Here is an 11,738-nt window from a genome sequence, read left to right on the forward strand (position 1 = left end):
AGTTCCTTTGATTGATGAAAAATAATTCTCCTACACTAGTCATATTGTCTCTATGTTTTCTTCTATAACTTGATAGCTCTCAACATATATCTTGTTCGTCGATATCTGGAGAATTTGTATGCTGCATTCTCTCTAGATCTTAGTCGTTGTATCTTAGAGACGGTTGTCTTCAAATCGTAAGCACTTTGATAGGGTGGTTTCTTTTTACGGAAAAGAATACAATTCCTGCTTCAACTACTGTCGCTGCTCATAATTTTGAATGATCACGAAGAAGGAGAACAAAACGAAAAAATTACAAATGCACCATTGCACTTTCTTTAGAAATTAAAATATTTTCAAAAGTACATTTAAAATAGTTTTGTAATTTCAAATGCATTTTGTAACATAATGTGTAATTCAATTTGTACACATAGCATAACCCAAAAAAATATGTCAATTGCTTAATGGAGCCCAAACATAAATTGCTCCATATTTTCCGAAATTCCTCTCTTTAACTCAGTCAGAAATGAATTAAAATACATCGTTGCCACGTAAAAGAAAGCAATGCAGAAAATATTACCAAAAATTAATGAAAATCTTGTAAATTGTTTAGACAATTGTTGTATTGTTACACGCATTTTTAATGGTTTACCGGTGCAAATAAACTAAATGAACTCCAGCAGTTGTCTTTTGCAAAAATTAGATGTTTGAATATCCAAATATAAGGAATCCAAATCCAAGTTCAAGAAAAAGCAAAGGTTTGGAGGTATTTGCGATAAATACCAATAATGAATCTTTTGAGACCAAGTATCAATTATTACTAGCTTAAACGTAAAAACAGATGATTAATTTTAATATAATTTTACTGATTTTAAGTTATGAAAAATAAATTGTGGATATCAAATACCAATAATCCTAATCGATTTATTTTGGTAGTATGGACCGTGAACATAACCAAATTTGATCCCTCCATCATACATATCAATATCCCATTATGATTTCCAAACGAAACTAAAAGCATGTAACATGCATCTCTGTACTGATTCAATTTAATTACCAATATTCGTTTCTGACCCATTAAATCTCCTCCTCTATGTGGCGTACAACCGTGGATCGTTGTGTTAAGGTTCTGAAGAAATAAAGAGCGAAACGGCCTAGTCATGCATGAAAAATACTCTCCCTATACAGCGTTTAACATTGGGATGTATGGGTTTTACGTGAAATATATGAAGGAGTCGCGCATGTTGTTATTCGTCCAGTAATAATAATAAATGCCAAGCCTATGTGAAAAGTATTTCTCCGATTCAGCATAAAACAACTTAGAAAAAGGAGGGCAACCAGCAGATTCCAGCAAGTAATCAAGGAAAGTAGGCTACCGTCGTGCACCATGTCCAATGCCTATTCCAGCAAGACTGAATATCTAGATTACTGACTGATGCACGTGTCATATTCCATGCAATCCAACCCATTCGCCTATATTAATAGCCCATTTTGCCCAGTCACGCTCTTTCCCCCGACTTTTCGACCACCTCCATTATTACTCGTTCTCTTTTAGTGTAAACTTTTTCCGTTAACTTTCTCGCATCCAATAAAAACTCATCTCAAAAAGCAAAATCAAGAAGAGATTATGGGAAGAAAAGTGGAGTGAAATATAGGAAAAAAATAAAGAAATTGTCGGTGATTAAAAAATATGGTTGACATTATGTTATGTTATGAGGGAAAGAGCAAAATCATGGATTTTAAAGAAACTGAGCTGAGGCTAGGATTGCCTGGTGGAGAAGAGAAAAATGGTGTTAATTATGGGAAAAGAGGGTATGGAGAAACTGTGGATTTGAAGCTCAATCTCTCGTCCGAGGAGAGTGAATTGTCGCATGGGAAGGAAAATAATCAGCTACCGAGCTCGTCTGATGATCCAGTGAAGCCTCCTGCTAAGCAAGCTATTCTTAATTCATGTTTTACTTGTGTGTGTGTGAAAGGGTAATCCTTCTCAAATATATGTACTTTTTCAGAAAATATCAAACCTTTTTCCTCTATTAGTGCATTATACTTGGGATTCTTTCTAAAAATTTGTCGTTTACATTTTTGTGGTATGCTCAACCGGGTCTCTTCTTCATTTCTTCGTTTTAGTTCTGTTTGTCTAAAGATTACTCCTTTTCAACAAGAAAGGAAGAAATAATAGATATTCAGCGAGAGAAAATAAAAATTCGGAATAAAGAAAAAGCTAAACTGTAACGACCCATTACAGGCCCAGTGGACCGCCCATACGGCCCACTGCCCCGATCGACCCAAGGCTATCCCGATCTTGGGCTCCCTCTATGGGGCCTTTTCCCTCACGGGCTTTCCATAGGCGTCGTACGGGTTACTCATAGAACTCCTCCAGCCCAGGAACTGGAGTCTGTGCCTTCCCAGGATCGAACCTAAGACCACATGGATATATAGGTACTTAGCACAATCCTGGTACCAATTGGTACCAGGATTGTGCTAAGTACCTATATATCCATGTGGTCTTAGGTTCGATCCTGGGAAGGCACAGACTCCAGTTCCTGGGCTGGAGGAGTTCTATGAGTAATTCGTACGACGCCTATAATTGGTACCAGGATTGTGCTAAGTACCTATATATCCATGTGGTCTTAGGTTCGATCCTGGGAAGGCACAGACTCCAGTTCCTGGGCTGGAGGAGTTCTATGAGTAACCCGTACGACACCTATGGAAAGCCCGTGAGGGAAAAGGCCCCATAGAGGGAGCCCAAGATCGGGATAACCTTGGGTCGATCGGGGCAGTGGGCCGTATGGGCGGTCCACTGGGCCTGTAATGGGTCGTTACAATAAAAGGCGCCTTTTTTTGTAATGCACATGGGCTGTTCCCGATTGGGCTGTATCCCTCTCGGTTGTCCCATTACCCATTACTCATAGAACTTCTCCAGCCCAAGAACTGGAGCTTTTGCCTTCCCCAGGATTAGAACCCAAGACCTCCTGGACTTATATAGATCTTGGCAGCAATCCTGGTACCAGTTGAGCTAGCCTTCGCCCAACTTCAACCAAAACCAAAAGTTCAAGAAGCCAGCCTCAAATGGCCAGTACCAAGGGCAAGCACCACCGCAGTACAAGAAAGAAGTCAAAGACTGCCCGAAGTGCAAGAAGAAGCATGTTGGTGAATGCCGGTTCACTGTGGGGGCGTGTTTTCGGTGTGGACAGTTTGGGCACCGCATGAACCAATGCACAAAACCAGAAGAAAAAGAAAGTACCCCAGCATCTACTAGCAATAAGGAGAACAAGGTAGGCACCAACGCACGAGTGTTTGCAATGACAGAGGAGGAAGCTGACGCTTCAAATGACGTGGTGGCAGGTACCATTCTTATTAGCCACTTACCTGCCTATGTGCTATTTGATTGTGGTGCTACTCATTCCTTCATATCAAAGCGATTTGCTAGAAAGTTAAGAAAGGATAGTGAGTTACTAACTGAACCATACAAAGTTGCATCTCCCGGAGGGGATACCTTGGTATCCTACACCATTTATCGAGAATGCGAGATTGACTTGAATGGATGCAAACTCAGCGCCAACCTTATACAACTCAACATGTCGGGTTTTGACGCTATATTAGGGATGGATTGGCTATCAAAGAACAATGCCATTGTGGACTGTAATGGTAAGAGTGTGACACTTAAACGGCCAGATCGTGCAGAAGTTAAGTATCAAGGAAGCATACGAGAACGAAAATCTAAGGAGAAAGTCATTCTCTCCGCCTCTCGAGCATGGAAGATTATGAAAGAAGGAAATGAAGCTTTTATGGCCTTCATCAATGAAGTTAAAGAAAATGAAGAGGTAAAACTCGAAGACATCCCGATAGTACGAGAATTTCCTGACGTTTTTCCTGAAGAATTGCCAGCTCTAACACCCGATCGAGAGATTGAATTTGAGATAAAGCTTATTCCCGAGGCCGCCCCAATTTCCAAGGCACCTTACCGCATGGCTCCAGCAGAAATGAAGGAGCTCAAGGAACAACTTCAGGAACTGCTTGACAAGAAACAGGTCCGACCTATTTCATCACCGTGGGGAGCTCCAGTCTTGTTTGTGAAAAAGAAAGATGGCAGCATGAGATTATGCATAGACTATCGGGAATTGGACAAAATTTTTGGTGGAATGGTATGAAGAAAGATGTGACAGAGTTTGTTGCGCGGTGTTTGGTATGCCAACAGGTTAAAGCGGAACATCAACGACCAGGGGGACTTCTACAACCCTTGAATATTCCAGAATGGAAGTGGGAACATATATCCATGGACTTCGTGGTGGGACTACCGAAGGTCAATCAAGGGCAGGACGCCATTTGGGTGATAGTGGATAGATTGACTAAATCTGCCCACTTCCTACCCGTACGCATGAACTACAACCTGGACAAGCTAGCAACCCTCTACATGGACAACATAGTAATACTTCACGGCGTCCCAGTCAGCATCTTATCTGACAGAGATCCGAGGTTCGCAGCAAAATTTTGGAGGAGCTTCCAACAAGCAATGGGCACGAAGGTGACACTTAGCACTGCCTACCATCCTCAGACGGACGGACGGACAGACTGAAAGAACCATTCAGACATTGGAAGACATGCTGAGAGCATGCGCACTAGATTTCAGTGTCAGCTGGAGCAAGAACCTACCCCTCATTGAATTCGCCTACAACAATAGTTACCACAGTAGCATCGGCATGGCACCGTACGAGGCTCTGTATGGCCGAAAGTGTCGGTCGCCATTATATTGGGACGAAGTTGGAGAAAAAGCAGTCACAAGACCAGAGTTGATCCAAATCACTATAGAGAAGGTTTCAGTCGTCAAGGAACGCCTCAAAGCAGCCCAAGATCGACAAAAGAGTTGGGCCGACACGAAGAGACGACCCTTAGATTTTCAAGTTGGCGAAAAAGCATACTTGAAGGTTTCACCAATGCGAGGAGTCTCAAGATTTGACAAAACCGGTAAGCTGAGTCCAAGATACGTGGGCCCTTTTGAAATTCTAGACAAAGTCGGCACACTTGCATACCGATTAGCTCTACCTCCAAATCTTTCAAGGGTTCACAATGTTTTCCATGTGTCACAATTACGAAGATATATATCAGACTCATCCCACATTCTAGAGGCAGAACCCTTAGTGAGTGAAGGGAAACTAAATGAAGATCTAGTGTATGAGGAAGTCCCAATCCGAATCGTGGACTCGAAAGATCAAGTCCTGAGGCGAAGAACCATCCCTTATGTCAAGGTCCAATGGTCAAATCATACAGCTCGAGAAGCCACGTGGGAACTTGAGGAGAGGATGCGCCAACTCTACCCATACCTCTTTGCAGATTTCTCGGAACCAAGTTTCGAGGACGAAACTTCTTATAAGGAGGGAGGGATGTGAGGCCCAAGCCCTGGAGCCCAATTACAACCTTGGCCCAACTTTGCCCTAGGTATATAAAACTTATAACCCTTCACTTTTCACATTCTACACTACGTTAAAAAAATATATAATTCTCTCAACTCCCAACTCTCTCAAGTTTTCTTGGAGTCAACTTCGATTTCAAGACTAGCAAAAGATAGTAAGTGGAACGTATATTTTCCTGATATGTATAATATTTATCTTCATGGTATGTTAAGATTGAATCTATGATGTATTGCATGTTGATCATTTTCAACAAATATTTTTGATAATGTCTTGATCTTGTTTGTGACCTTGTCTAGTAGGGTAAACTAGACTCTTACGATCCAGTCTGGGGAGTTAAGCCAGACATTCATGATCCAATCTGGGGAGTTAAGCCAGATAAATATGATCCGGTCTGGGGAGTTAAGCCAGATATTATGATCCCAACTGGGGAGTTAAACCAGATATTATGATCCAATCTGGGGAGTTAAGCCAGATATTTGATATTGATTGTTTTATGTTTTAGATCTACTTGTGAATAAGTTTCTAAAGATATGATCTAGTGATAAGACAAATGTTATAATGTTTCTTTTTAAAACTTGAAGATATGCTCCCTCCAATTACTGAGTGACGACCATATCACTCACCCCTTACATTTTATTTCAGATGAGAATGAGATAGAACAGCAGGAATCAGCTGAATTTTGGGGATGGTGATTGGGCTAGACAATTTATAATCATTTGTTTTTGAATAAGTTGTGAACATTAGACTTGATCTTCTGTCATTGGTTTTGTAAGACAATGAATTATTTGAATAAATTCTACTTTGGAATAAGACTGTTGTTTAGGCTTAGTGTTCTTGGTTTATTTAATTATTGAATTTTTAAGAACATTGCCGATGTTCATGCCATGCATCTCGGGGCGTGACATAAACCCAACAAGATTAATTGTGAGAACTCAAGTATATACTCACACGATGCCAATCTTGTAGGGCCCAGGTCGTGGGATGGCCGCCAGTTCGATCGTTTCGGAAAAATATTATGGTTGTACAGAAGAACTCGGAGGACACTGAGAAGGGAACCACTGTTGCTGGCGGAGCATCTGTTTTTATCAAAGTAAGCATGGACGGTGCACCGTACCTCCGCAAAGTTGACTTGAAGATGTACAAGGCATATCAAGAGCTATCTGAGGCATTGTGCAGAATGTTCAGTTCCTTCACCATCGGTAAGTTAATACTTCGTCAAGAAACACAAAATATAACATGGACTCAGGTTTTATTTTTAAGAGTTTACAACATTGATTTTCGAAAGTTTTTTGGGATAATAGAACTTTCAAAACTTGGTTATTTAGTCGATAATATTCACACTTACTGATCAATTTAATTATTCAATATCAAACTTCACAAACTAGTGTCGGTCACATTCAAAATATAGCATCGTCTCATTTTGATCTAGAGATGAAATAGCATGATATTGCTCAAGAGGTCCCTTTTACATGAAAACTTCTGATAGAGTTCAATCTCACGTGAAAAACTTCTAACCCGAACCTTTAAGGGGAAAACTCGAGTAACCTGAAAAAGAACTCATGGTGATTTGCTGTAAGTTTTATAACTCCATTTCTATGGCAAATGTGATTCTCAAGGAATGATGGACTTCATGAATGAGAGCAAGCTCGTGGATCTTTTAAATGGTTCTGATTATGTTCCAACTTATGAAGACAAGGATGGGGACTGGATGCTTGTTGGCGACGTCCCTTGGGAGTAAGTCATCCAAATCTTACTAACTAGTAAAGAAAACAACGGCTTCATTTCATACTAGTCACAAAATTCTAGACAAAGCCTTATTTGATGCATGTCGACTAGGATGTTCGTTGGATCATGCAAGCGTGTACGCATTATGAAAGGAACAGAGGCTATAGGACTCGGTTAGTTTCTTCGAAGCTGTGCTGTTATTTTTTATCATGATTTCACCAGTTTTGAATACTTGAGACGCACAAAATTTCTAACCTAAATTTCAAAACTAACAATATATTGTGATTCACACATCACCAAGCTATACCATTATCTTAAATGAAAATTACCATCGGGCTCCGCTGGTCATTAAGTTCCTAACTTTTTATCCAGTACAACATGTACTCTGGTGTATCACCTGTCAAATGATCAGATACAAAAATACTTAAAAACCCATTACCACAAAAATTCTTAATTAAAACGCTATTTGTGATCTTGCTATGACTAATGTAAAGATTTGTTCTGTAGACGACTTTCAGACCAAGTGCACATGCAAAACACATCAAAAATTCAAAGCAAAAAGGCGTTAATTCTTTAGTGAAAAATACGTGACAGCAATAGATAGATAAGAACACATCCACTCGAACTACTAGTGATGATTTTATATCTCCCAATTGGCCATTTCCTGTTGCTGTCACACTCTGTACATTACCATCCAGTACATTTGTACCAAATCAGTAGTTTGACCAAATTGATTTTTGTGTTTCAGCACCTAGAGCCGTGGAGAAATGCAAGAACAGAAAGTAAGACTCAATAAATTCAACCACAACTTGCTCGTTCGATCTTTGTGTTTGTATGGTCCAACAAGGAGAAATCAAAGGACAAAACACACGAGATAGATGGAGCAGGATGCTGGATTGTGTCTGTACTACTACATGTTTGGTTGGTTGTAATATTAATAGTTTGAAGAATTGTGAAGTATTCATTGTTTTGAACATAAACAAGTACTCCGGTCCCCATTAAGTTTTCTTGTGTGGGCTGCTAAAATCTCAATAATGTGCCCAATAATGTCAACTTCAGATACCTATCTTGTAGTATATTGAAGTGTATGCTTTCCATTCATTCACTAGTCAATTCATTTTTCCATATTAAAGTGTATGTATTTATATTACAGACTTCAATTTTTAAGAGGGTGAGAATAGAAGCAACGTCAGGTGCATAATTAACATATCATTTACTCTCTGCTCCGTTTAGTTGGTTGATTGGTTTGCTAATTAATTTGCAAGGAGTTATATGGGATGAGAAGCCCAAGATCCATAACCTAACTCCAGTTGTGGCTTCGAGTTTTTCCCACGTCAATTTAATGTTATCTGAAAGTTTATCTGCATCCAAATTCATGAACCAAGCACCACATGGATTCACCAAATGATCAAAGAAAACCAAGCACGTCATTAGTTATATGAAAGTTAGATATCCCAATTACAATTTTGTAAAGTGGAATTTAACCAAATTTAAATAAAGCAAACACAAATTGATTCATCTTCTAGACCCCTTGCACCAATTTGGCAACACAGTTCATCTTTCACAATGAATATATGGACCAAATTTCAACGAAAACTATACCAACAGGTTAAATTTCAAAAGTCCATGTATCGATTTGGACAATCAACATAGTTTAAGAAGCAAAATGGATTCGGTTCCGTTTCCCTCTTATGTCATTTATGAGCACTCAGTTTCTCATCAAACGGACCAAACACCACATGCCTTCACATTAGCTTTGCAGGAGACATCCAAAACATTATCAATGGAAAACCTAACTTTTCACATGTTGGAAACTGCTCTATTCAATAATTCAAGAACTACCAACTTTCGGTGTATAATTTAACAACGTTAATGTGATTTCTTAAATTCTAAACAGCGATAAGGGTCCTATCGAACCGATTTGGGCAGCACAACTCGATGAAAAAATCTGCTGAATGCAGAAAGAGTTCTAGTATTAGTCGACACATCTAAGTGCGATTTAGTTCAACCTGAACTCATCACTCATCTCTTATAAGTACAGAAATACAAACCGAATTCAAAAGTATAAGCATGTGCAGATACATAAATCAATCAATAACACAAAGACAAGCTGGTTGTTGCCAAACGTCTGTTAGAGTAGATGCCCTACAGGTTAATAGTTGGCTAGGGACTGTATAATCAAAGACTTTATTGCATCATAAAAAATTATATTATATTAAAATAAAGATTGTTTATTACACTTTAGTCAATAAATTCCCTAGCCAACCATTTACTTACAGGACATCTACTCTAACAACGTCATACATTGGCCGCCGCCACAAGTGAATACAAACAAAACCATCACAGATTAACCGGAATTCATATCCTCCGTAAAAACAAATCATTAAATTTGTAAAATAATATCGCCCATGGAAATTTCCTGATCGGAATGTAATTTCCTGGCATTAAACTCTAGCAGTAATGAGCTTTGTTAGGTTTCAGAAAGAATGGAACCTGATGGAGACTGTTGCCTTGATATGGAGCTGGCTGAAAGCGAAACTTCTGGCTGAAAGCGAAACTTCTACAAAATTAGTTGGTTATTTCAAAATTTCACGAATTTTTGTTTGTGAAACAGGTCATATTGATATTTACAAGTAATACTCTTAGTATAAAAAATAATATTTTTTCATAGATGATCCAAAAAAGTTATACGTCTCACAAATTACGATCCGTGAGACCATCTCACACAAATTTTGTCTTAACAAAATAATTTTGAGGTAACGTTTATTTATTCATTTAATGAAAAGAATAAGCATTTTAATCGTGTATATTATTTATCAGATTTATTTTTACAACACTTACATATTAGATATATAATTTTAATAAGCTTCATCAAATCATATCTTATTTGTGGAAATAGAAGTAGGCACATTTGATTAACATAATAACAAAATTGTATTATCTATTTACAATTTTGATATTATATATTATCAAATTTGTATCTTAATTTGTTATTTTGGTTTTTATAATTTTAAATTTTTCCTACACGGCAACAATGATGCTAATATGATACTGGTATGACGTTGACGCTTGTAATAAAATGTCAACATTTTTTATATCAAAAGACTAAAATTGTAAAAAAAAATGAAGATGCATTGACTAATATTGATATTTTATAACATAAAATACAAAAAGAATATTGTATTATTTTACCAAATAAAAAAAATATTACATGAATAATTACATATACCACCTTTGAGTTTTGTCATCTTTACAAAAAAATATAATTATTTTTACATATAAGGTTTGCACCAAGTAACAAATAAATCCGATGATTTTACAATTATATGGCCCCTTTTTAGTTTGTATTTATCTTACATTGAGCACTCTTAAATTTGTATTTATGTTAAATCTTTAAGAAGTAATTAAAATGAAGATATTAAGTTGTATTAATTAGATCGATGAATTCAAATACATAGAGTTGTATTTTTGTAATTTTAGAGGAAAAATATCGTGAATTTCTGATTCACTCTTGCATTTTTATATGATATTCAATGTTAATTACAATAAATTTCAAATTCACTCAATAATGATGTCATTTAAAATTCATTCTATTTGTGAAATTAATAAATAAATAAATTATATGAATTTAAAATTTGATATATTATTTCATTGTTAATAATAAAATTATAATTAATTTATGCATCCTTGGGTGTTCCATAATAGAGATAATTAATGCTAAATGTTGAGCAGAAGAACCTTAGGATATATAAATAAATTGAAACGTCCAAGCAGCTTGATTCCCAAATGACAAATATTCTACGATCGAGTTTGCAATCACTGTGCATCGGCGTTTCAAGGCTCTTTGCCATTTTTCCTCAGCATCAGCTGGCTGAAGTGAGTTAAAATGATCAGGATCAGAGGCTGATCATAAATATTCAAGCAAATGATGAGCCAAGCCAAATGTGCATATAAGCAATATGTTCCTACTTTTCTACTACCGTTCTTTGCGAGACTGTGAGGGGTAGCAGTTTTAACCTGAGGGCTGTGAAAATATGGAACTTGAACTCTTTTGGAGCCATCGGTAGGCGTTTCTAAGGATTATGATTTTCTACAGACGAAATTTCTCCATGGGCCTGCATATAGTTCATTCAAGTTACTAGTGGTGTTTGCCAGCACGGAAAATGAAGGCATCACATCCGAGTTTCAAGAATATGGAATCATTTGTGTTAATTGTCCCATATCGATTGAATAAATAACCTTTGAGTGATATATATGGGATTGGACAATCCTCCCCCCTTGAGCTAGCTTTTGGGGTTGAGTTAGGTCCAAGTTCCAATCTTAACATGGTATCAGAGCCCGGGTTTCACCGCCACGCTCCAGATGTTCATTCCTGGGCGTGAGAGGTTGGAATAAATAACCTTTGAGTGATATATATGGGATTGGACAATCCTCCCCCCTTAAACTAGCTTTTGGGGTTGAGTTAGGTCCAAGTTCCAATCTTAACAATTTGTCAATCAAATTAAAGCTTGTTTCAGAAATTTCACAAACCTTGTACTTTTGCATGGTCTGACAAGTTAAACATCGGTGTGCAGAATACATCATTGAGAAAGGGGAATTGCGCTAAAACAAAATAAAAAATGT

The 11,738-nt window shown here is 37.6% G+C and overlaps 1 protein-coding gene across 4 annotated transcripts; it reads left to right on the plus strand.

The window, feature by feature from the left end:
• The first annotated feature begins 1,349 nt into the window (after positions 1 to 1,349).
• On the plus strand, positions 1,350 to 8,216 carry LOC140840190 (auxin-responsive protein IAA16-like). Of its 4 annotated transcripts, none has more exons than XM_073207363.1 (5): positions 1,350 to 1,911; positions 6,357 to 6,588; positions 6,988 to 7,124; positions 7,227 to 7,292; positions 7,966 to 8,216. In XM_073207363.1, coding segments are annotated over exons 1-5 (678 nt in total). In that variant the 5' UTR covers positions 1,350 to 1,669; the 3' UTR covers positions 7,967 to 8,216. The 4 variants fall into 4 exon arrangements, with proteins under 4 accessions (XP_073063464.1, XP_073063466.1, XP_073063462.1 ...); XM_073207361.1 differs by having other exon boundaries at positions 1,359 to 1,911; positions 7,227 to 7,288; positions 7,864 to 8,216; XM_073207362.1 differs by having other exon boundaries at positions 1,362 to 1,911; positions 6,357 to 6,589; positions 7,007 to 7,124; positions 7,227 to 7,288; positions 7,864 to 8,216.
• The last annotated feature ends 3,522 nt before the right edge of the window (positions 8,217 to 11,738 follow it).

The sequence above is a fragment of the Primulina eburnea genome, chromosome 8 (assembly GCF_022965805.1).
Source record: "Primulina eburnea isolate SZY01 chromosome 8, ASM2296580v1, whole genome shotgun sequence".
Lineage (NCBI taxonomy): Eukaryota > Viridiplantae > Streptophyta > Magnoliopsida > Lamiales > Gesneriaceae > Primulina > Primulina eburnea.

Coding starts and splice junctions, on each gene's coding strand:
- LOC140840190 (XM_073207361.1), top strand. CDS start 1,670: ATGGTTGACATTATGTTATGTTATGAGGGAAAGAGCAAAATCATGGAT. Junction 1,912..6,356: donor CCAGTGAAGCCTCCTGCTAA/GCAAGCTATTCT, acceptor CCAATCTTGTAG/GGCCCAGGTCGTGGGATGGC. Junction 6,589..6,987: donor TGTTCAGTTCCTTCACCATC/GGTAAGTTAATA, acceptor CTCCATTTCTAT/GGCAAATGTGATTCTCAAGG.